Source organism: Micrasema longulum, unplaced genomic scaffold, assembly GCF_059751315.1.
Source record: "Micrasema longulum isolate JH-2025_06_02 unplaced genomic scaffold, ASM5975131v1 h1tg000668l, whole genome shotgun sequence".
NCBI classification, from domain to species: domain Eukaryota; kingdom Metazoa; phylum Arthropoda; class Insecta; order Trichoptera; family Brachycentridae; genus Micrasema; species Micrasema longulum.
This window is the reverse complement of record NW_028277864.1, coordinates 215,134-242,889: the sequence shown is the minus strand read 5'-3', so window position 1 is coordinate 242,889 and position 27,756 is coordinate 215,134. Positions and strand designations below refer to the sequence as shown.

Below are 27,756 nucleotides of genomic sequence, written 5' to 3'. Positions count from 1 at the left end.
TCCCTTACTATACCAGTATACTAAATATGTGTATACTCGTATAACCACTTACCGACAGGTATTCAAACATATTTAATAGCAGTGAGTAAAATATTTGATCACAAAAAGTTAATGCTTTAAATAATAATATACTGCATTTAATTTACAATAAAAGTTATTCATACCTTACAACATATAAATTACTATCTACGAAAATTAATTCAATAAATAGGTGCGTTGGTTTTCACGGTCTCTTTTAACAATATGGATTTTTTTGGGTGATCCCGTGTAAATTTAATTCGTTCTGACATTTCCGAAATTACTAGTATATAAACAAATATTTTGTCTACAAAAAAACAGTTGACCTTGAAGATGGCTCCTGCAATGGTAACCGAAACGTCGAATCGAATCCAACTTACACGAGATCACCCAAAAAATATACATTTTGTAATGCAGTAAAATTCCAACGGCTTGTGCTCAATTTAAGTCCTAAAAAAATATACGTCTCGGTGTAATAATTGAAATAATATATTAAATAGCATAATTATTAGCTAACAAAATTTATGACAAAGGAAGAATTCAATCAAAATGGCTCCAGTCAATATTTATCACACTACTTATAAAACAGCATCCCAAAAAATGTATTTATTATCGACTCATTAGTCTTATGAGCCATATGGTCAAAATACTCCTTAAAATTATTAATGCTCGAATAAGAAGCAAATGTGAAAAGGATTTGAAAAATGTCTAGTTTGGATTTAGGAAGGCCTTTGGTACACGTGAAGCACTATTTGGAAAAAATCTCCTTCTACAAAAAGGTCGAGATCAGCGAAAATGCATTTTTGCTTGCTTTATTGAAAACAAAAAGGCATTTGACAAAGTAAAGCACTTAGAATTACTGAAACTGTTAAATGAGTACCAGCTAGATGACAAGGATGTTAACTTCACAAAGAATCTTTACTGGCAGCAGACAGCTGTGATAAGATTAGGTCAAAATGTAACGAGAGATATAGTAACTAAGCGTGGAGTGAGACGAGGCTGCATATTATCGCCCTTACTTTTTAACTTATACTTGACAAGATATTTAAAAATGCTCTATCTGATGTCACAAAGGGAATAAAAAATAATGGCAAAATTATCAATAGCATCAGATATGCTGACGATACCGTTATCCTGGCTGACAACGCACGTGTCCTCCAGAAACTTTTCGGTAAAATTGACGAAGCTGGTAAAGTAATGGACTTAAACATCAATGTGCCCAAAACAAAGATGATGGTGTAAAGCCAAAAATGATGGTGTAAAGGTGTAAATAAATGGCCAAACAATCGAAAGAGTGACTAACTTTAAATACCTCAACAGTCAAACCACTTCTGATCTGGAACGTATAGGGAAATTAGATGCAGAATAGAAATAGCATGATCAGCATTCAATAGCATGAAATAGTCCTTCTGCAGTGATAGTCTTAATTTAAATCTGGGACAGAGGATGGTCAAGTGCTATGTGTGGTCAATACTGCTCTACGGAGTTGAAACATGGACTCTCAAGGTAAACTCTATGAGCCGATTAGAGACTTTTGAAATGTGGCTTCAGCGGAGAATGCTGAGAATTCCGTGGATAGATTTAATGACCAACGTGGAAGTGCTGAGACGAACCAGTGCCGAAAAGAACTCCTGTGCTCAATAAAACACAGAAAACTTGCATATCTGGGCCATGTCATGCGCGGAAGCAAATATGCGCTTCTACAGCTAATCATGATAGGGGGAAAGCGTGGAAAAGGCGACAGATGTCCTGGCTGAGAAACATCCGCTACTGGACGGGAGTGCACGGAGTTGAGGCGCTATTCCAGTTGGCACAGGATCGGAATGCCTACTACTAAAGTGATTGCCAACGCCGGAGAGACCTTATATGGCACAGAAAGAAAGATCATTAGTGATGTAGATCTCTGTTTTTGCTTGTTGAATTCCAAAACATAAAATATTTCATTTTCAAATATAGAATTCCTTTTGCAAATGTCAAACTCGGCTCTTCTCACCAACAGGGATACACTTTATTCATGAATGTGATTTTCAAAAATGTATTGAATCTCAGGTAATAATACCTTAGTACTACCAAAAATCCAGCAAAAATAAATAAATGGGAAGAGATTACTACGAATGTAAGGAAATAATCTGATTGGAATCCATAAAAAGTGAATGTTATTTGTAAAAATTCAAAAACAAACTTTTTTAAACAAAAAAAAACAACATGCTTCCATTTTTTGTACATGCATTCTCGTCGAATGCAACCCTGGTAGGTCGACGAAAAAAAGATTTATGCTTCTAACTTTTTTTTTTACAGATTCGATTGAAAATTTTAATATCTACAAACACACGTAGCGCAAAGATCTACATTTCCTTTGGCCTTACCGGTTGTTTGAAATATTTAAAGGGTAAAAGCAGCGTAAAGTCCACAGCTGATTTCCGTTTAAAAGTGCAACGTATAAACTGGGTCACTTTTTGCGCGCCAAAACATGTTTTATCGCCATATTGGTATTGCCAGTGTAGGACTAAACTTGGTTGCGAGTTCAAGTACCTACCTGATTTTTAATAAGTTTGATTTTAATTCCGAGAAAACGGCGCGGGGTTTTTGCCTTTTTTATATTTTGACCAGTCACGTCGCTTACATTTAATATATTTACTATACATTCTGGCAAATTCTAGCCGGGTCAACGTTCTATGATGAATTTAAATCTCTCCATAGAAAAAAATCTTAAATAGTTTTATGTTTGTTAGAAGGAATTGTTGTTTTTGTCTCATTTTTTATTTTATACCGGAGATGACCTTGTTTATGCAAAATGACGTGCTACTACTCACATTTTTTTTTTGGTTATATATAAATGTATTTATCAGGGGCGAATCGTCCAAATAAGCGATTCTGCACAGCTTACCATTATATTCGACTTTCTATAATACTGATTTACAGTTACTAAGCTTATGGGAAAATAATCGTTATTTTTTATAAATCACCGCCACACATACATACATCTTTCTACAAAAAATATCTATGAAGTGCGCCCAGCGCCCAAGCCCATTTTTAGTGAACGATAAAACTAGCCGGTTACCTCAGCTCATTCCTCCATAATTAAAGTACATTGTATTTCACACCTTTAACCTAGTCGCGTTTTTTTAGTACCAAAACAGGCTTGAAGATTACAAATATTATTTGAAAATTTTCTATTTGGAAACTAGTATTTCGAACATTATTCCTGAAGGACTATTTTTCTTTGATAGGATACCGTTGACATATTATGTATCACATACGACATGTGGCGTTCGAAGTGGCTGTTTTTGGCTATATTTATTTTAAAAGAAATCGGCCAGTGCTCACAATTGTATTCAAATAGTGTAGAATAAAGTTTCGTATATCGCGAAGTTAATAATAATTATTGTGGTTTGAGTTGATTTTCACAGAACCACAGAAAAAATTGCCATTTATAATTATATTACCTACCTACATATTATGTACTCACATATAGAAACCAATTAATGATCATTTTTGTAGATTACTTATTTAAAAAAATCACCGCTTGCCACTGGTGTATATGTAAATACATATGAGTACAGATATAAATTTAAATTTGGATCACGAAGTGGTTGTTCATTTAATAATTAAAATAAATCACTATTACTGACACTTATTATTTATGTCTACCGGTTTCCAAACGAACCCGTCTCATCGTCAGGACACTAATTAAACCAACATGCAAAACCCACTATACACCTTCACCATATTTGTTGAACAAAAATATAAAACCAACACGACATGCATTTTAATAAGCACATGCACTTATTAGGACGAACATGCACTGATTAAATTATGAAAATATTTTATGTTGTTTAAAAAATAGTTGAAAAAAGTAGAGAAGACGGAGGGAGGGGGTAACCTTATGAGGTTAAATAAGGTGACCATTACAGTGGAACATAGTAGAAATGACTATATTGCAAGTTTGTTTGATTATTGATCAAAGGAACATTATTTTTTAAAGCTTTCCTAATTTGATTTACAAATATTAAATAACATTTAGTAAAATGTTTGAACATAAAGTTAATGCTTTAAATATTATTAATACTTATTATTTATTAAAAAAGGAATTTAAGTGTTTTTAAAAAATATTTTCAACAGATTATCAAACTAAGCCAATTTAAAAAAAATATATTTTGGAGAAAAGTCACTGTACAATTAAATTTTGATGTCAAATTTCCCGTAGCCCTGAACTTTCTCATTAGCCACCCGTTTGCAGCTACTATGTATATATATATAGTTGGATAATTTATATAGCGCCATTTTTGTGAAAATCACCTCAACTCCCTTCTTACCAAGGTATACTTGAAAAATAAATAAAATCCTATTTTTTAATTTTAACAGTCTAAGAAATACTAAATCTCATACATATGGAGGTATTAATCACGTCTTTATGTCAAGTGCTATTTTGTTTTTGTGGAGGTATGGAGTAAGGGATGAGGGATGAAATACTTTAAAGTCAAAATAAATCAATGAAAATGAGACCATCTCACTAAATGCATCATACTCCAATCCATTATTACTAAATTTAATTAAACACTGTTGTAATAAAATATAACATTGATTGATTTAAAAATTAGTGAACTTGCTTAAAAAATATTTGTACCCAAAATTGTTCAGCAAAACTCCTCTCCTAAAACGAGATGTAATATATTTCTAGCATCTTTTGTGTTACAATTTGTTAATAACTAATTAGAATGAAGTTGTTAATTTAATTATGATATTGATATAATACCATTAATAAACTTAATATGCTTTAAGGCAGGCTAAAACGAAAGGGCCAAGGCCATTTTATATTGCAACATTTAATCAAAATGGTGATTTGTCTTTCCACAGTTAGATGTATGTAATTCATTATTTTCTCACCTTAGAGAGACTGAATGGTGATACATAATATATTATAATGTTCATGATTTAGTTCATGGTTATATGATGTATCTTATTTTATTGATCGAATCCATTGTGGATTAACCACTTACAAATGAATTTTCAATGATTGATTGATGAATTGTAACTAGGTCCAAAGAAATATGGTATTCGCTGCGATTTTTTTCAGTTTTCATTCAGTGCCACATATGTACATATAATACATAGCGGCATTTATTCACGAAACAAATTTTATAAAACCATGTATTAAAAAGCTTATGTAGCTTTGAAACCGGTAGGTAGAATCAAAAAGTTGTTTTATATTTAACAATATTTTGAGTTTGTCCAAATTTTTGTAGACAAGGACTGGATTCAACTCCCTGGGAAGCTATTTATATAAACATATTACAACAGATATGAAGAACATTTAAGAGAAGATAATATAGAAGTCTAGGCATCTACAGGGTTATGACCTGTCAATGTCTGGTTTAATTGAATTATTTCACCTACAAACTAGGCAAAGCCTAAAATGTTATTTTTTCAATTCCTATACTTCTTCATGAATCTCACCCGCATAAATAAAGGTTTCAGCTCTTTAACTTCACAAACATCAACAGATGGAAGAATTGAAGAAATATAGATGTTCAAATATGGGCAGAATGGTGAATGTTACACAGTGTGTAAAGTGGCCACTTAAACCAGCCATTGACAGGTCATAAGCCCCGTAGATGCCTAGACTTTTATTTTATCTTCTTTTAAATGTTCTTCATCTCTGTTGTAATATGTTTATTATTAGAGCACACATAATAATTTGCTCATGTGTGTGTGCCCTTCTTCCAGATTTAAAAACAAAAAAAATGTATACCAGTAATACCTAAAACCCTAGTCATAACCAGTAAAACTAGAAATCAACTTACGTCCTCGGACAACAATTTCTCTAACTCCTCCCGACCAATAAAGGTTTAAAATGTAGCCAGCACCCTTCTCGGTCTGGAAATCCCAGCACACTTCCATGAATCTGGGATAAGGCTATATATCTTCGGGCCTATATAGTATTACTGCCTTTGAGCCAAAAAAGTATTAACGTGTCTTTGTAGAATCAGATCCTTATTGGAGTATATAGTATTGTGACTATGGCAAATCGTTGGGTATTTTTGCCTATTAAGATTTATGACCGCTATTGACCTCGATATATACTATTGACGGATATCCAGTAATTGAAATTCTTTGAAGAGTGAATCACTTGGATACCTGTATGCTTTTTTGGCATGAAACCATACTCGTTTGAGTGCAGCTTCCCCAGCCAATCAGACCATACATCAGTATTGAATTTACCAATTTAAAGATTAATAATATGTTTTATTTTATTAAAAATTTCTTCAGTTGTAGTCTCATGAACTTATCTATTTTTAAACCCAATTATTTTACACTGGTGACGTTTTCAATGTGTAAAGTAGCTACTCAAACCAGCAAATGACAGGCCATGAAAAGTGTTTTCCCTCTGTTGCAACAAGAAAAATTTTCCCTTTAAACATAGTTTTGCTGATGTAAAAGATGTTAATATTCAAAGCGATAATGTTAGCTGCCTGACTGCTCTTCCAATTGGCATAACTAGAGGCAAGTTGGTTCTGGTAGCTGGGAGGCACAACAGTCTGTGCTTACGCTGTCGGAGATAAACATCAGGAACGTCGAATTGTATAGTCTCGAAAATGACCGAGTTCTCGATAAAACCTTTTATCAATCTAAAAAAATGGGTCAAAGTGAACCCGTCCCTTCTGAGTTGCAAACTGTTCGTCCCAAGCCTAAAAGGAACGCTATGGGGTAGAGCCATGGATAACAACCATACTCCCTCACTCAATTTTTTTCTGAACCCTCTCCAACATGAGGGAATATTTTGCCTCAGCTCGAAGAATCCTCATAAGCATCTGCAATCAATTCCTCTTAAACCCAATTCAAATTGTTTTATTTTATTTTATTTAAAACTCAAAGTGCCAAGAATTAGTGCTTTGGCAGAGTTATTGCTAAAAAGCAATATCTTTTAGCCAACCAAATGGACTGGTCAAAAGAAGAGTTGGTCAAAAATTTGTACTAAAAAACAAATTATATGTCAAAAGATACATACATGAAAATATCTATTTAATTAAAGATAACAGCTGTTTTTTTAATGGGGAGATAGGCTTGCACAAATAAATTTAAGTAAAAGTACATTATGTCCTAAATTTTAAAGAATGAAGGATGTGGAATCAGGTGAGTTTTAAATAAGTACGTCTGGTTTCAGGGTTAAAATATTTAAAGAAAAGTATCAATTTCTATGCATATTTATTACTTAGCAATCTCCAAGCACAAAAGCTAGTCTCTTTTTTGGAAAGTAAAAGCTATAACTTAAAAAAACATATAAAAGTTGATTGTATAGAAAAATAAAAACATGCTTTAATTATGTAATTATATTGATCAATAAAAAAAAACGTGTCTCTAAGTTTGGATTAAGCAAACCAAAGGATGCAAAATATATCTCTGGAGCTAATGTTGCTTCATATTATTCTACTTGCTCGCAACACGCAACAAACGCGACTTTATGGTGTCCGGGAAATTTCAGTAAAGTTAAAAAACTAGTAATGGAAAAACGCGGGAAAGTCACACACAAAAACATATACATAATTACACTGTCAGTTTCCTAATTACCCATATTAAATTTATTTTATTTTATTTTCGCACCAAACTCATTTGAATAAAATTGAAATGAGATCATAATGTTAATCAAACACAGAAAAACGGTGGTTAATCGGTCCTAAAAACACGTTAATTCGTGTTACAAAATGGTGCAAAATAGGTTTCCGTTTTGATAAGCAATCTGACATTTCATATTCGAATTTAGACCCATTCATTTTTTATCTATGGTCTGTCAGGCTGTCGAGCGGTCAAATATTATGACTGCGTAGGTACTCGTACTGTTTTTGAATTTTAATACAGGCTGTATCAATTACAGCGATCGTGGGCTACGTTGCGCAACCTTTGCCGGCGAAGTTTTGTTAATTTTCGTATGTCCAATGTAATTAATACTAAGTCTTCGAAACAGATGAATAAGTACCGCTAACAGTTTGTTTGAAAAAGCGGCGTGAGTGCTATAAATAAGACGCCGAACTGAAATATTGTATTAGATTACCGAACGTGTGGAAATGTTTATTTCACATATGTACCGTTTTAATTTGATCTCGATCGAAAAATCATATCACACCTCAAATGAATAATGCTTCATAATAAATCAAACTTATAATAATTATTATTTCTTTAAAACATATGTAAGTGTGTAACACAATATCGAACATAGGATAACCACCCACACGCAGCGGTAATTCTGTCAAAGTAAATTCGTGGAGAAAAAAGTTGCGTAAAACTGAATTATTTGTTTTTACTTTGTGACATTTTATTATTATGTATTAAAACATAAAAAAATATTTCTTTAAATAAATATTCAATTTAACCATAACATTAAAATAACTATTCCTAATATTTCCTTCCTTTCACTAACTCCTATAGCTCGCATTGTCCAGAATATAAACAAGCAAAAGTCAATTAACCTAATTTGAGCCACCTTGCCTTCTTAAAAATATTCCTGTAGCTCAATCACAAATAACTATCGACGTGCTTAAAAACGTGCTAAGCATTTGAGCGATCACAATGAACAATAATTAACATGCTTAAGTTATCACAGTCATAAATCAACGCGTGTGTAATCTCTAAGTCAATGCTGTGTTGGTTTGTTTTTTTGTTTTCCTCGTAAATAAATACAGTTCATTGGCGAAAAATTGGAGTTTACTATAAAAAATAATACAATATATTGCATTTGCAAAATAGAAGGAGTATCTAATACAAAAAAAGTGTACATTAAATTACAATTCCTATGGCGACTGCTTTTCTTGACATTTGCAATAAATAGCATGATAAATAATACATAAATAAATAAAAATAACAGTTTTGGAATATTTTCCATATTTACACAGTGAAATTGAAATATGTGATTACGCAGCAGGGTTATACATCGCAAAACATAAATATTTTGACATTTAATATTAGGTGTTCACGGATGTTCCATTGTGATCGCGAATACGATAAACAACCATGCTGAGAAATTGTTATATTGTCGCTTTTTAGCACGTCGATAGTTATTTGTGATTGAGCTACTGATATTTTAAATGTATTTAATGTTTGATTTTTTATTGGCCTCCAAACTTTCAAATTGCGATTTCTCAAAATAATGTTTTTTTGTGTTAGTGACTTTAACTCAACGGCGACGATATATTTAAACTTTATATTAATTTATTTCGTTGGATAGCCAAAATAAAATTCTATTATCTTTTGACTAAAATCAAACATTGAAATTTTTTTTTCGTAAATATTGTTGATACCATAGACATATTAATACAAATTAACATGCTCTGAGCCCTTAAAAATGATGACACTAAACTTAACTCATGCCCAGTCATGTCCAACACGCATTTAGTCGTTCTTCGACCAGACGTGACGCTTAGGGTCGAAACCAAAACGCCTGCTTGTGTCATGAAAGCGTGCAAAAACCATTCCTATAAACGTTGAAAAATAATTGTGTAACTTTTCATTGGTAAATATTTGTTCACGAGTGATTAACAATACTTTAAGCAATTGATATTCAATTTTTTAAATTTTTTTAGTAAATGTCAAACTACGCCTAGCGGTGCAATTGCAAAGCTCTTCTTACTTACAGGGCTACACTCCTCGTTTTTAAAATATAATAAATGTAGGTTAATATTATTTTAGCATTCCCTAAAATTCAGTGAAAAGAAATAAATGGGTCGAAATTACAAGGAATTTAAGGAAAGAATCTGATTGGGATCCACCAAAAATGAACGTTGATTGTTAACGTTAAAATGCAAATATTTTATATTAAATTAGTATTTTCCAATTTTTGGTTGCATATGCATGATCGTTGAATGCAGCCCCGGTATAAATAAACAAACATAGTAACTATGGGTACATTTTCGTTTCACTATTTTTAAAAATATTTTACTCTTTAGGGCGTGTCTATTAATGTATGTCAATAGTTGATTCGCATCATTATGTATTTTGACATTTTCCAATGACTAACGCAATAAAAGGCTAGATTGATATTCCAAAATACACGTAGACATTTGTACAAACAAAATTAAGGCAATTAAAACGTTACTTTATCATTCCAAAAACACATGTTTTCCATAAAAAAAAAAAACCAGCGACAGGAAAATATTTAAACAAGATTCGAAAATGCGTTTCAGCGGGAAAAACTTCGATGTTAGCAAATACGGGCGCAATATGATATTTATGATATTCAGGTGAGTCTGTTAAAAGGGATTGTACCGGTTAGTATAATCCACGAGACGAAACATACGGGCGAAGGTGTGTATTTTAATTCTGTAATTTCCTGCCGGTAAAACAACTTTGTGGCTACAAATTAATTGTAGATCACTTTGTTGATCCGGAATATAAAAAAGAGTTTCCCACACTCACAAAACTAGCTAAAAAACTAAGCGTCCCCTGGCTGTTACCTGAATGACAAATTACTTCGGAAAACGAACATTCAATTGCGTTATTCCAATTTGTTTAATGACCTTTCGCAAACAATCATTAACATGGAAGATCTTCAATTGAAAAGTATGTTGACAGTAGCCAAATATTAGAAAATTGACAGTATCTACCCGACTTGTGTCAAGGTGAATAAGAAATTTGAATAATTTAGCAAACTGGCAAGACAGTTTTCAATGTTAATTTGAATAGGATTTCCGCCGACTGGCAGCATTTGCAAAAGTAATTTGACATGTATCGCACGCGTGAGATAGTGCGTATTTTAAAATGCTTTATTATAATAAATGATCGCACGTTTTTATTTTAATGAGATGGTACTCCATTTTTTTATTCAGAGAAAAGCAATTTCGTTAACTGGGCCAAGGTAAGCGATCGATTAAAAATAAATCAACAAATTAATAACTGGTTTTTTAGTACGGTTTGAGTGATATAATATATTTATAAGTATTATGTAAGGGAATTATATTGTATGTGTGTGGTACCTGGTAGTTACTAGCTGGGAACCAGATGTTCTACGGTAACCTTACTGCTGTTTCAAGTTGAACGCTAAAGGGTATTTATTAGAATTATTACTGAAGTACAGGGTTCGAAGGATATTTATTTTTAATTTTTGTTTTATTAATTTTTGTTTTATTATTTTTTTTATTTTCGTTTATTTTCAAAATATTTATTACAGCATCATCATCATCAACCGTCTCTTGTCCAATGGTGAACATAGGCCTCCCCCTTTAGTCTCCATATTTCCCTACCCTGAGCCAACCGCATCCAACCACTTCCTGCAACTCGTCTTATGTCATCAGACCACCTTGTCTGAGGCCTGCCGACACTTTTTCTACCCGTTCTGGGTCGCCATTCCAGGACTTTTTTGGTCCATCTAGAGTCTGTGATTCTGACTATATGTCCAGTTTAGCTCCATTTCTGGTTGGCAGCCCTATGGACCACATCGGTGACCTTTGTTCTCGCTCTAATCCATGTATTGTTTTTTCTGTCTCTCAATGAAATACCCAGCATTCTCCTTTCCATGGCTCCCTGTGTCACTGATAATTTGTGTAAATTTTTTTTCGTGAACACAAAATTTTCACAGCCATATGTTAGTACAGGGAGAACACAAGCATCAAAAAGTTTCTTCTTTTAATAATGTCAATACTTCGGAGATTTTAGAATATATGAGAGCTTACCAAAGGCAGCCCATGCTAAATCTCGTCTTCTTTCTATTTCTATCTCTTGATTATCTTTCCCTTTATTACAGCAATTTACAATAAATTATTTATACAACAAATTAATTAAGCAGTAAAAGTAAACATTCATTTTTTTTTATTTTTGCTGGTGGTTCATCTAAACTGCCTAACTAAGGATAGCTTCCCTGTTCTAAGGCAGTAAATTATGTATTTTATAATAATATTAAAAAGTAATTACAGTTTTATTGTTATGTGTGCTTTTTCAGTCTTAAATGTAAATGATAAATATACAATGAAAACATAAATAATACCAAAATCTCTATATCCTAAATCCTAAGTCATTACCAGTAAAACTAGAAATTAGCTTACGTCCTTCTACATCGGACAACAATCTCTCTGACTCCCTCCGACCAAAACAGATTAAAAATGCAGTCAACACTCTCCTCATCCTGGGAATCCCACCACATTTCCATGAATCTGGGATAAGGTTATATATCCTCGGGCCTATATAATATTGCTGCCTTTAAGCCAAAAAAGTATTAACTCCTCTCTGTAGAATCAGATCCTTATTGGAGTGTCTAGTATTATGAACATGACAAACCATTGCGTATTTTTTCCTGTTGAGATGCGTGACCGTTACTGATCTCAAAATATATTGTTGACGAATACCCAGCACTTGAAATACTTTGAAGAGCGAATCACTCGGGTATCTGTATGTTTTTTTAGAAATAACTCTTATCACTGATTTTTGAGCTATAGCTGCTGAAGCCATAGTCGTTTTAGTGCAGCTTCCCCAGCCAATCAGACCAAACGACATATATCACGATATCAGGAGCGTTCGGTAAGATGTTCGATTGAGGAAGCAGTCACTTGGTACATAGGTACAGTACGGTACGTACGGTATTAAATATTGATACAATGTCATTCATAAATAAAGTAAACAATACAGGGCCCAGATGAGAACCCTGAGGTACTCAACTAGATACCCCAAACTGATACGAGCTATAACTGAATACTTTTGCTGAAATTTACTAGTAAAAACTGTTTATTCTTAAAGATCAATGAAAATCATATTAAATTTGAAATATAACGTGCAAAAACTTACCTGTACGATGGTCGCCACTACCAGACCGAAGGTGATGGCTATCTGAGGGATAGAAGGAGCTGTTTTTTCCCAGGGTATGGTGCTGGAGACACCCACAGAGACCAGTAGAAGTGTACCAAGAAACTCGGCCACCAGTTGTCTCCAGAGGTTCCGGTTGTCAGTTAGGTCCGCAACACCGAGGAAAGCGTTGGCTTCTGCAAAACAATAACATGTTAATCTTGGCAAAATGTGGGAATTAAATAGATCGATTTGTTATAACACAGACGAAGGAAATATACTTCCCTCATAAACAAACGACAATTTTTGCAATAGTCATATTTTGAGATGTGACACTATTTAGAATTATATTTATAAACTTAATGCTAATTTTTAACAAATGTAAATAATCATAAGTTAAAACACCCAGAAATGGAGCTGGGCTGGTCATATAACCAGAATCACAGACTCGAGATGGAACAAAAAAGTCCTGGAATGGCGACCCAGAACGGGTAGAAGAGGTGTCGGTAGACCTCAGACAAGGTGGTCTGATGACATAAGACGAGTTGCAGGAAGTGGTTGGATGCGGTTGGCTCAGGATAGGGAAATATGGAGACTAAAGGGTGAGGTCTATGTTCACCATTGGACAAAATACGGCTGATGATGATGATGATGATGAAAAACACCACATTGTGTAGAAAGGAGTCAGTCCACAATTTTGGAAACATGATATATTAGTGTAATGCTAAAAACAGTCAGGCCGCTTACATACAAAAAACTGTAAGAATCTCCTTATGAAAATAATGTTGATCACAAAAACCACATTTCTCATTTTGCAGAAAACACCCACAACACTAGAAAAACCTTAAGGTATAGATCCTGATGGAAAAAATAATGCCTCTAGAAATCTAGTTATCTTAAATAAGTGGATAAAACAGACACACTATCCTGGATTCAAACTAAAGATATGAACTCTTTTTTTCTATAAATATTTTTTTGCCCTTTAAAGGAATATTTTTATGTTTTTTAAATATTTTTTATTTCCTTTTTTAATTACTATAAAAAGAATACCATTATATATTTTACATAATATTTTATTTTCTCTTTCTTATGTTACATAAACATATTATAACTGTCCATTTTTTATTATAGGAGCAAAAATTCATTAACTTAAATTAAATTGGTTTAAATTAATAAAAAAATACCTGCAATAAAAAATTTGTTTTATCACAGAATATCATCTCACACATTCAAAGTTTAAATGAGGTATCTTTCAATATTAGATCTGGCTGTTTTCTGTAAAATACATATTTTAGGTTGTGTGGTCAAAAAGACTTTTAAAAATACCGAAATTCCTTTAACACATAATTGAATTATTATTAAAGTTATTATAACGAACGAATTAAGTGATACTTAACAATTAAATATCCTAATCTTTATATATATAATTCCCCTACGTGTGATGTCACCGTACTTCTCCTAAACGGCTTAGCCGATTTACGTGCGGTTGTCAGAGAAATAAAGATTTTTGCGCTGTGCGTGTTCGTAGATATTAAAATCTTCAATCTAATTAGATAAGAGAAGGAGCATAAATATGTTATTCATAGATCTATCAAGGTTGCATTCGAGGAGAATGCATTTGCAAAAAAATGTAAAGATATTGTTTTTTTGTGTGTAAAAAAAGTTTGTTTTTGAATGTTTACAAATAGCATTTGTTTTTTGTGGATCTCAATCAATTTATTTTCTTGAATTCTTTATAATTTCTACCCATTTATTTCTTTTTATTAGATTTTTGGTAACACTAAAATGATAATAAATTTAATGCACTTTTAAAAATCGTATTTGTACGTAAGTACACCCCTGTGTTGGTGAGACGACCGGAGTTTGACGTTTGCCAAAAGATTGCCATATTTGAAAAAATATTTATTTTATGTTTTGGAATTCAACCATAAACAAGTACCTGCTTAAATAAAATATTTTTTGAATATTGACAATTTTTAGTTTTGGAATTTGATCACAAACAAGTATCTAGGTACCTACTTATCAATGAAAAGTCTTTTGCCAACTTTCGGGCAGGCCAACGTCTGTCGGGTCCGCTAGTATAAATATAAAATAACATGTTCAGTACATAATGACACGACATGAGTACATCAGAGTTTTGCTAGGGCTGGCTGTTTTCTGTAAAATGTTCATCTTAGGTTGTGTGGCCAGCCAGACTTTAAAAATCATGAAAACTGGTCAAATATTGTTGTTCTTTAAACCCTGTCACATCTGAAACCACAATGATCAGTATGGGCAAGAAAACATATTAGCATATTTAAAAACATATTTAGAGCAAATATTTTTTTAAAAATAAAATATTAAAAAAAACAAATGGTTGCTTACTTCTGCAGGGGAGAAGTGAAAGGAGCGCGGCGCAGTGTCAGACTCCCCCCTTCCCTACCTTGTTTCACCTCTGCAGAAGTAAAAAACCATTTGCTTTTTTAATATTTTATTTTTAAATTTTTATTAGTTCTAAAAAAATATTATAATGTGCCAATATGTCTTCTTGCTCATATTGATCATCGTGGTTTTGGGTGTGACAGGATTTAAAGAACACCTGTATAATAAAACTATTTTTTGTGGTGTAAAAAAACTAATATTTGCATAATTTATTATTTGTCAAAGTAAAAAAAACATTGCAACTGTTGATGTAGTTTGATTATTCACTCTTTTCACAAAAGTGACCTTATTTCAGTTTTCCTTTGCTTCCTGTATCACTACGTTCAATTGTTTCTAACCATAAGGTCTATATACATATGTCATGTCTACACTGTTTTTGCTTATGAATATCTAGATACTGTGTTTTGTTTTCGTTTTAAAATGCCAAAATCGTATGATTTCATAATTTTGCGTTCGTTTTACCAGACTACAGCCTTAACTCGCGATAGCACGGACTCAGAAGCAGACCCCAGGAAACAATTATGCACACAAATGATGGGTGATTTTATAAATTCTTAAGAAACTCTGAAAAATATCACGTATAAGTGTAAAATATCCTTTTGACGTCCAGAATTACCTGAATCGATAAATTTTAGAGTACCTACTGTCAACACTACAAGTACTTTATTGTTTCATTGTTCCAGTACTTCTTCCAACCAACATAACAATTCATCGATACCGAGACTGCTTAGGTTATGTAACACTTATGGAACGGCTGCAGACATTCTGTCCAATACTTTATTATCTCACAAGTCCACAATATTAAGTTTGTAGCTGCTCGTCGAACATTGACAATTTAATTCCACAAATTAAAAAAATACTTATTTGTTTATTTTTATTACCCCGTACTTGTTTTTATTTGCTATGATATTCAGTTGCATTTAAGTATTGGCAAATACGCATTTCATTATTTTTTTTATTTATTCTTTTTCAGGATAATATTATGCTCGCTTGATAATTAATTTTACTAACATTTTTTTTTCTTTCTTACCGTAACACATTATTTTATTTGTTTGCTTTACAGAATTTATTTCATTAACTTATATCTTTGCACTTTTTGTTTACATGCTTACTGATTTTTCTTGTTTACCTTAATTATGATTTTTTTTTACTTTGTGTTGCTTTTTTATATATTTTTTCTAACTAATTTCATATTTTTTCCTGCATATTTTGTGTTTTATTTTTAATTTTACATATTTTTTTATCTGGAACTTTTAAAACTTTTTATATAAAAAAATAAATAAAAATATATTTACAATACTAGAGCCTATTAAAAAAATCCACTGTTAATCTAATAATACATAGTATATAAGAAAAGAGTTTATAAAATTGTATGTGTGCGACGTTTTTATTCATGTATGTGGATATGAATGTGTGTGAATAAATGTGTGAGGGTGTGTATGTGTCAGTGCGTAAATTAAAAGGTAATTTAAAACGTGTATAGGAGAAAACTAGGTAAAAGGTTTGACTATAAATAAAATAAAAATAAAAATAAATAGTTTATACTTACGTTCGAAACCTTTTCAAATTTTTTTTTCTTAACTAGTGTTATGTTTTGATTAAATTTTTAAAAAGTGTAGTAAGTGCCAAAACCTTATTATGAATAAAAGATTTGAAAAAAAAAATTCAAGTATGTTATATGTTTTTTTTTTCTTTTTTGTAAGTGCCCCTTGGGCGTTAATAACAAAATAAATAAATGAATAAGTTGTTATTTTTCAAACTAACTAGTCTAAGAAGAAGTATACAAATTAGAAAACGGTTTTTAGGCGTTGCCTAGTAGCTGAATTGGTTGAACCAGATGAATCTCACCCACACGATAAAGGTTTCATCTCTTTTACTTTACAGAAGTCAACAGATGAAAGAGTTGATGAAATGAAGATTTTTGAGCAAGGGCAAAATGGTGAATGTTCAACAGAGTGCAAAGTAGTTATTTAAACCAGCCAATGACAGGTCATAAGCCCTGTAATTGCCGAAACTTATATATTCCTTCTCAAAAATGTTTTTCCTCTCCGTTGCTACAAATTTAGATTCAAATAACTTCCTAAGGAGGAAAACATTCAACAAACATTTGAACATTTTATTTTTATTGTTAATAAATTTCATTAATGTTACTTTTTTTTATTTTTATTCTAAACAAATCTACTTTTATACATCTAGTAAATGTTATAACTGTAACTCTCCATAAAAGAGACTTAACTCTTGTGCTTGGAGAGTGACTTACACTGTTATAGTTATTTATTTATTTGAGTTTATATAATTTTGAATATACGAGTACATGAGAAAAAAATAAAAACATAGGATATATAAAGAAAAACAGAAATAACAATACATACATAAATAACAATACATTCATACTAATTAAAATCTAATGCAGTTTTTAGACTTGTTACAAAAATCATTAGATTTAAATTGAATTTATTTATAGATATATTAGTTATAATTGTATTTAGTTCATTGGGGAGATTATTGTAATTTTTGACGCCTTTGAAGACAAAGCTATTTTGACTATGAATTGTGAGGAATTAAGGGATTTTAATATTATTTTGGTATCTGAGTGACTTATTCATCTCAAATTCTTTTATTTTTCTTGTGTATAAATTTGTAAAATGGAATTTATTTTATAAATTTTGTCTACTGTATTCACATTAAATAATTAATACAGACTTTCCGTCTTGAATTGTTGAATTTATTGCCTTAGTAGGCGTTTTTACACGAATCATATTCGGCCATTTTCAAACATATGGAGTTCACAAAAATAATACTTAAAATATTAATTTTAAAATACTTACTTTTCGCAATATCTGTGATACCGAGAACCATTTTGGTATCGGAAATAAACACAAATTAAACTAAAAATAGAACTTGTTCAACTTCGATGTTACTTTTACAAAAAAACAAAAAAAATTAACAATAAATAAATTAATTCACCACAACAGAAGATACAATCACTTGCTTGCTATTTTTTCAGGCGACTGAAAAATGCAACCAGTAGCTCAGAATCATGTAAGAAAAACTGCAAGAAACTAGTTGGATTATAAAGAAGGCACTTTCGTTTACACGCTCTTAAAACACCGTCGTAACACGTGTAAAACTTTTTGACATGGCGCTCCATTTTACACAATCGTGTTCAGATCATCACTCATTAAAGCTCGATGAAATAATTACAAAATCCAATTCGATTAGCAATCTTTGATCGGTGATAAAGATCAAGATGCGTTTCAGTAATGTGGGCGTTGAGTTAACGCGCGGGATGCGTTTGTAGTTTGATTTCAGTTTTATTGTACGTGGAAAACTATTTTCGCACCGGTCAAACAATTTTTTTTTTATTTTCGTTAATTTTTTTAATACATACAAAGTTTTGTGTGCCCGGGCGGATGAAGATTCAGAGAGTAAATTAGAACCAGAACTGGACGAGTGTTTTCGACTTGATGGCAACTCTCAAGTAAAAATCCAAAATAAGGAAGATACTAAAAATCAAGTGGAGATAAGACCGCTACGTTGTGTAGTGTTTGGCGCGTTTGGCTAACATTTTTGTGATCCTGGGTTTAATTCCTGGCAGATGGAACGCGAAATCAATGGTTTGAAATATTATTTGAAATGCGACATTTCATTGTTCCTGGACTGGCATCTGAAGCGTACGACTGATCATCTTACCTTCATGTAACAGATGATGGAAAAACGCTGCGTTTTTCATACTTATGCAGTGCTCTATGCACCACTGGATGCCGAAAGGGAGATAATGATGTTTTTGAACGCAAATCACATTAGACTCTTTAAAAAAAAAAAAAACCTACGTGCTATTTACAAGGTTAGGTTTTCTCTGGTTTATGTGACGCTCTCGGCATCGACTGTTGCCTGGTTTTCGGCGGAACTACGTGACGCAATACTGACTGGTAGCCTGAAGACATATTCGAAAATGATAGACGCGTCATCCGTTCGGGATTCTTCGTAAACCACCCGAAGTGGCTTCATTAAAAGCAGACCTATCGGATGAAGATACCTAAAGCTTTATCTACCCCACTAATAACCGAAAAAAAACAAATTATTTTACAAGACACTTATGGCGTAGCCAAAATACTAAAACGAAAACGGAAATGTCTATGTTGAGTGACGTTAGTAGGCGCGACTCAGGGGCGATTTGTGGTGTTACAAATCGAACCCCGCTAAAGCTAGGGTTTCCTAGGGCAGCGGTGCCCGTATCTTAACGGCCGTAGTGAACGGTGATGCGGCGGACAGCCGTCGTAACGGTGCCTAGAGAGTGGTTTCCTAGGAAAACGGTGTTATTAACACCATTTAACACCGTTTCTCTAGGAAACCATTTTCTAGTCGACGTTACGACGGCTGTTTAGCGCATCACCGTTCACTACGGCCGTTAAGATACGGGCACCGCTGTCCTAGGAAACCCTAGCTTAAGAGTGATTGAAACATCCCGAATAGGAGACATATTTTCGAGAGATACCGAAGCACCCAGAATGGATAATGCGTCGAGTATTTACGATTATATGGTCTGGAGGCTGTTTGTGGACACGATATACTCACCGTTTATATCTGTGTTTTAATATTCGTATTTTTCTCACGGCAAATGTTACGCGATGTTTAAAATTATCTCTTAAATCAGTTAATGGCAAAATTCTAAATTCATTTCTTGATACTCCTGAACTACTAAGCTTCAAAGATTAAAAATACCGTTCAGAATCGTCATTTTCTCATAGAAAACTATACTAATTGCGGTTAAAATATTTTTTACCCAAAATCTTCAAGTTAGGTAACAAATATAATCCTAGTATCGATCACTTTTCTGACAAATTGTATTTCTTTATGCTATTATTGAGTTAAATTCAGGAAAATATTACGTTTTTTTAAAACATTTTTAAAGTAATAAAGGTCTATGAAATACTGTCCACTAAAAAAATGAATTTTTGCCTATTTTTAGAAGCATAAAAAATAATTTTAAATTTATAATTTTGAATTCCCGCAAATACGGTGATTCCATTGGTCACGCCCCTAATACGTCACGATTCATATTTATTTGTTCTTACCATTGAAATTTGTGTAGAACAATTTCATGGATATTGACGTCACAACAACCAAAGCCAAACACGTCGCATTTTTCTACTGACATATTTTTATTGAATTTCCTTTTTACATTTATGTATGAAAAAATTTCCCTAGAACATCCATATTGATTTTAAAAATACAATTGATTATTCTAAATCCTTTTCATATATTTTTATCGGTTATCGTAGTATGTGATATTTCCCTATTAGAAGCGTTTTCCTCTTCTTTACTCTTTCTTTAGAAAACATTATTCGTATCCAATTCCTCGTCGGGCCTAAGTTGCTCATTCATCGTATTTTTAAAATTATATATTTTACATGGTTTTTGTTAATTTAATTAAAAAATTTACGTGATAGTTTTCTGTTTCGTTACATTTATTTATGCTTAAAGTAAGTTCACAAGATTTTTTCTACTGACATTTCTTGATGGAATTGCATTTAAATTATAAAAATAAAAATACTTTATTCCACTTTTTTCTGACCAGTCTGACAATGTCTGTCACGACGAAACCCGATCACTGGTAAAAATTATAAATAAAAGTGGAATAAAACTATTGTCTTTTTTCTATTAATATAAGTTCTAAAGAACGAGTACAAAAATTTCATTTGCGTAACATGTAATTTAAAAATATATAAAAAAATATTTTTGGTTATTTTTTTTAGTTTTATTTGAAATACTTAAAAGCTTTCAATTCCGTAAAATAAAATTAGCATTTGTAGCACTAACTTTGCGTTTGTTTATTCATCATTATTCCATGTCCATTCCCTAGTTGGAGTATATGGTGTCCACATGAGTCTCCAGGCATCTTTGTCGACTGCCAGCTCCTGTGTATCCTCCTAAGTTAGATTCGCCTCCCGTAGCTCTTAATGGTTATTTACAGTATATTATTTTGTATTTAACTAGTTATTATTTATTTAATAGGGAAAGATCACGTTTTTTTTACTAACAATTTTAAATTAATAGGGGTCTATGAATTTCCGTTGATAATTTTTTTGGTACTTAGTGGCATAAAAAATATTTTTAATTTTTTAAATTAAAAAATAAAAAAATCTGTTGTTTCTGAAATAAATGAAGAAAATAGAGGGGATGGAGGGATGGTGTGAGTTTAATAGGTTTTAAGTGACCATTACAGTGGAACATCGTATAAAGAACTATATTAATGGTCACCCTAAACCTATCAAGCTCTACCCCTCCCTCCATCCTCTCTACCTTTTTTTAATTATTTCTCAAACAACATATAATATTTTCATAATTTATTCAGTGCATTTTTGCCTTAATCAGTGCATGTGCTTATAAAAATGCATATCGTGTTGGTTTTATATTTTTTTGCAACAACTATGGTAAAGGTGTATAGTGGGTTATGCATGTTGGTTTAAATGGTGTCCTGACGAAGAGATGGGTATTTCTCGAGACCGGTAGACATAGAAAAATCGGTAAGTGGTTATATACAAATATTTGATAGCATTTAGTACCTCCAATTTAATTTGTCCAGTTTAATAATACATGTAATTTAAAAAAGAAAAATCTTCGTTCGCTGTTATTTAAAATTGTTTTACTTTTTTAATTAATATATGTTGCTTTCTTATTTATTTACAGGTTTAAAATATTTCTATGACCAAATATTTAATTTTTTAAGTATTTTTATATCTAGTAATATAATTTTTAAACTGAGAATCTTTTTTTTTGTCTCCTTAATTTGTAAATAACTGTTTAGTAATAATTTGTTTGAAATACTATATTTTACTTATTTTACTTAAAAGACACTAAGTGCCGTTTATTTTAATAAAATAAAATAAAATAAAATAAACCGTTAGTTTATTCTCAACAATTAAGTATTGGATAGCAGGCCATAATAATTGTATTTTTTAAATATTCTCTATGTATGAATAAATAAAATAAAAACAATTTTATTTTTGAATTATTTCTGGACAAAATTTTTAGCTACATGCTTTTCGAAACATAAAATGCTCGTTACATCTCTCTTGATGAGTCGCCAAGATTAATTGATATACGCATCTGCCTGTACCTTATTTGTAAAGACAGGATTAAAATATTACTCAGAGTAAACAGTTTGCCGACACTTGTGTCAATTGTCGATCCACGGAACCAGATCAAATAAAACATTACAGGCTGCAAAACGAAGCTAATCGGATACTAATGAATAAATATGTACGAAGGTTACTGCGTAACTTAAACCGATCACCAACAAACAGGACATGTAACATATACCATTGCTTGACACCGCTTAAATGTCATAATTTTTACTTTGACATTTATTTATTTTAACATTTTACAACAGAGATGAAGAACATTAAAGAGTAAGGTAGCATAGAAGTCTAGGTATCCGATGTTCAAATATAGGCAGAATGGTGAATGTTACACAGTGTGTAAAGTGGCCACTTTAACCAGCCAATGACAGGTCATAAGCCCTGTAAATGCCTAGACTTCCATATTGCCTTCTCAATAATGTTTTCCCTCTCTGTTGAAATACATTTAAATATGAACAACTCCCTGGGGAGGAAATCCAGCCAGTCTGCAAGCATTCGGACATACTCAAACATGTGGCCATGTTCCTATAGAACAAACCTTTTGAACTTTTTCAAAGATGGTGAATGGTAATTATATTTATTTATTCATGCATTTCATAATATATATATACAGTTTTTTGTTCACTTTGCCTAGATGTGTGAAACAGTACTTATGATTTTCTTGTTGTTTTACTGTAGAATGTTTTATTATTTAAACTTTATACTGAATATGCTGTATAATTTATAGGTTAATTTAAAAAAATTAATCTTGTATAATTTTGGGTTTAATTTTTTTTTTATAAATCTTGGGTATAAGGAAATTCATGTTAAAAAAAATATGTATATTAAGCCAAATATGTTAATATTATAAATGTTTGTAAATGGCAGATTTGCCGTTTATGTTTATAAAATAAAAATAAAATAAAATAAATGTAAGATAATTATATTTGAAAAAAAAACAATTTGTGAATATGGAAGTCTAGGAATGCCTAGACTTTCATATTCCCTTCTCAAAAATGTTTTCCATCTCCGTTGAAATAAATTTTAATATAAATAACTCCCTAGGGAGGAAATCCAGTCAGTTTGCAAGCATTTGGACATACTCAAACATTGTTATACACTTCTTCTTATTTCAGGTTTGGGTTGGTAGGAAGAAATTGCCTTAAGGCAATATGTCCGTCCCTATATGTTTATATATTGTATATGTATATAAAGTGTTAAATAAATAAAAAAATAAATAAGTTCTTATACTACGGGTGGCCAAGTTGGTCAGTCCTGAGATCTATTTTTCACTGCCCAGTGTTCAAACAATTGACCAGTCATCATTTCCCTTCCCACACTCAATGGTGCATAGGGCGCTGCGTTGGAACTGTAATTGCAGCGTATCTAGATCATTTTTGTGACTTAGAAGATAAGTATACGTAATATGAGTCATATGCTTCACTATCCAGTCCAGAAACTATGACATAGTGGAGTAGGGGAGACCGAGGAGAGTTGTAACAGAGGAGAGTTGTAACAGAGGAGAGTTGTAATAGAGGAAAGTTTTAAGAGAGGAGAGTTGTAACAGAGGAAAGTTTTAAGAGAGGAGAGTTGTAACAATGGTGATTTAAAAAAATCTATGATCAATAGAGAACTTGCAACATCGCGCATTTATTATGTTTTTGATGCGCCACATGATGAAGTTGGCAACAGCAGTCTTTAGGGAGTGGTTGGGTGTATACGACATCTGGACGAAAAAAATACCGAAAGTATGTTTTTGGCTAATGCTTTGATGGCCTGTTATTCCAAATGTCTTACGCAAATGCTGACGTAATATTATTTTCAGTATGCACTCACTATTCAAGTTTCAAAGTGTGATATTGTTTTTTATAGCTCGCCTCTTGTTTTGAAGTTAAAAGCCATTATTCTAAACATGGTGCGATTTTTTGGGCGTAGAGTTAAAACAACTTTTTTCAACTCTCCTCTTTCATCTATTTTCTCAAATATAATGTTTTGTGGTGTGAATTTTAAAACAGAATTGTTTATAGTTCTTGTTCTAGAATGCCCAATAATGTAAGAACCACAGATAGGGGCATGACTAGCATAGAAATCTTTAAACTAGCCTATACTAAGGTAACTTAAAGGAAAAGTCTCAGAAATGCCGCATCATCATGCAAACTTAACTACATTTCACTCTTTTGATTTATGAAAAAGAAAACACACAGTCTGTGATATTTGGTCGTGTTCAAATGCTGGAAAACTCTCGTCCATTTATTATATCCCGTCCAATATAAAATACCAAACAGTTACAACTCACCTTGACCTCTGTTTCGACTTACCGCGGTACTAGGAGAGTTGTAACGTTGGGAGTTGTAAAGTTGGGAGTTGTAACGTTGGGAGTTGTAACGTTGGGAGTTGTTTCAGGTTTAGCCGATTTTATCATTGACCCTGATTATTTTGGTCTATTTTTAATTGAGATCTCAAAGTGTATAAAATTGACTATGTTCGGGTATAAAATTCATAGAGGTAGGGCTTTTTTGGCTGAGATATACTAGGGAATGTAAAAACTGTTCGACCCTCCTCGATCTCCCCTTTAAGATTCAATCAATCAAGCAGACTCCGTTAGGATACGAACTTTGGACCCCAGAGAGTCGAAAACAGGTACTCGACAAGGATACTGGTTGTATTTCACACTCAGTACTGTATTTTTCAACTTTTCCAAACGTTTAATTAAAAAATATTTTTTGTAACGCATATAATAAAACTCATCACGTATTTTGATATTTCCCGAACGTTTTTTGTCAGCCTATCAAAGGAGTGTGTATGTATTTGAAAGGATCTGTGATAGGTTATATGTGAGAATGTAATTGAAATTCCTGAGGAAGATCATTAGAATTTTATTTTATAGAATCATAGTAAATTATGTACGTACATCTCGGATAAGCATCTCGGATATACTATAATGCGTAATAATATCAATTATTTGATTAATATCGAAGTTAAATTACTGCTGTTTAATTGTCAATAATGGCGAAATTATTATTTTAATTACGGCGAAAAGATAATGAGATAAAGGACGCAACGTCTAACTTCCTGAAGCGTCAATAAATTATTCAAATTAATTATTGATTACGATTATTACAGATGTGTCGTAATCCCATAATAAAAATCATGACAATTCCAATCACAAACGAGAATCATGTTTTTTCAAAGAAAGAGAGGCGTCCTCGCCAAGAATACCTCGATTTATGTGTATGTAGATACTCGTATGAGCTGTAGATCGTATAAAAAGCTAAAGAGGATTAAAAGTGGATTAAAATTAAGGGTGGCAGAGAAGATGCAGATATTTGTTGTAAATCAATCCAGAGCTGCGATAACAATGGGAAGTTAAATACTTCATACCTTCACCATGACGGTATTCTCCCGAGCGATTACGAAAATACACTACCGAACCCCCCCCCACCAAGTTTTGAGGTAGGTACATCGGTATGCACCGACGATTTTCGAACTTCACGGTACACACAACTACTCATTAAAAGTGTCCGTTAATCCGTCTAGCACTTTTTGCTTTAATAACATTTTTTTAATCGATAATTTATCTTATTTATGAAGTATTTAGGCATTCGATTGTTCAAAAATTTCAAAATAAAAACAAGATTTATTTAGGATCAAAATACAACTGGCCTGAAAAATTATATGTTTAAATTTGTCTTTTTTTAAACGTTTTTTTATTATTATTAATTAAACATATAATACATATAGTAGATATTATACCCCAAAGAGTAATTTAAAAAAACTAAATTGGGACTGTACATAAAAAAAAATTGTTACAAAACATAATATCATACATAGTTAATACATCCGAAATAGTAAGAAAACATAATATAAGAAACACAAAACTCAGTACTTTACACCATCTATATAAATTACATTTATAACTATCACTATCAAAAAGATTTAAAAAATGTTTTTATATTGTGACACTTTTTGGATATGCTATTCAATTTTTCGTGTTCATACGTGATAGATATGATAAGTGGGAATGTATTATAGTGTAGTAGACGGCAAACAAAACGAAATGAGGAAGCAAGCCACGAAGTCTATGGAATACGCCAGTTACGGGTGCCATTTTTGATTTTACGCGTTCAAATTGGTGGCTCCACGAAAGTTTAGAGTCAATCAATAGTCCTAAGTATTTAGTAACATTGGTATTTTCAATGTAGCCAGTTCAGAGAAAAACATTGATATTTAAGTCCTGTTTGCTCCCAAAAATCATATACCATGTTTTTAACATTCAGACTTAATTTATTTAATCTCATCCAGTCAGCTAGACTATTGAAATCAGTCTCCATTATGTTCAATTATGGTAAAAAATAACAGTATCATCAGCATACAATTAAAGAGTACACCTTAAATCCATTATAAATGTTTTCATCGTAATTGTTATTTTCGATTTAACGAAATGGATTTTGGCAACTCCCATACTGATAAAAAAAAACACCCTTAGAAACCTAGTGTATTTTCAAACTAACCATAAAAACTTTCAAGATAAAACTAATTTAAAAAAACGGTCAAAATTTCAAATAATTATCTTTTTAAAATATTTTTTTACAACTGCCAGATTTAATTCAGATTTCAGAGTGGTAAACATCAGTGTACAAATATTTAAAATAAAAAATCAGTTAGCATTAAACTTTATTATTGACATAAAAGAATGATAACAGAACCTCAATTCTCAAGATGAGTGGTGTAAAGAAAATGAAAGTACTTAAACACTAAAAAATGTCAGATCATTCGTTTTCATCGAATAAAAAAACCGCTCATTTTTTGTTACAGTATTGGCGGTGTCAATCTTTCTACAGTATCAGTGATAAAGGATCTCGGGGTATTTTTTGATCAAAAATTGTCTTTTGTATATCATGTCAATAAAATTTCAAGCAAGGCATTTAAAATATCGGGCTTTATTTTGAGAAACACAAAAAATTTCAAGTGCATCCGATCATTGAAAATATTGTACTGTTCTCTTGTAAGAAGTAATTTAGATTTTAATTCATCAATATGGTCACCCTGCTATAATGTTCATGTTTATAATATAGAAAACATTCGACATAAATTTCTACGATATATAAACTACAAATTAAACATTCCAATACAAAATGTGAATTATGACTATTTATTAACACTGCTTAACCTAACAACACTTTCTGAAAGCAGAACTATTAATGATCTCATTGAACTGTATAAAATTGTAAGCTCTCTTTTTGACGTACCAAAAATACTTGAATTGATTAATTTTAGAGTACCTGCTGTCAAAACTAGGAGTATTTTATTGTTTCATTGCTCCAGTACTTGTACCAACAAAATAATTCATTGATACTGAGACTGGTAACACTTAAGGAACGGCTGCAGACATTCTGTCTAATTCTTTACTATCTTATAAGTCTACAATATC

The 27,756-nt window shown here is 31.9% G+C and overlaps 1 protein-coding gene across 3 annotated transcripts in view; it reads right to left on the bottom strand.

Moving 5' to 3' along the window:
- Positions 1–27,756, bottom strand: part of Drip (aquaporin homolog protein drip) — a 201,688-nt gene that overhangs the window by 93,859 nt on the left and 80,073 nt on the right. For 2 of the 3 annotated variants that reach the window (XM_088229417.1, XM_088229418.1), the window contains exon 3: positions 12,784–12,977. In XM_088229417.1, coding sequence (XP_088085543.1) covers positions 12,784–12,977 — 194 coding nt within the window. Of the gene's footprint in view, positions 1–12,783; positions 12,978–18,029; positions 18,215–27,756 lie in introns of those variants that run through there. The other variant, XM_088229416.1, reaches the window with a different exon arrangement.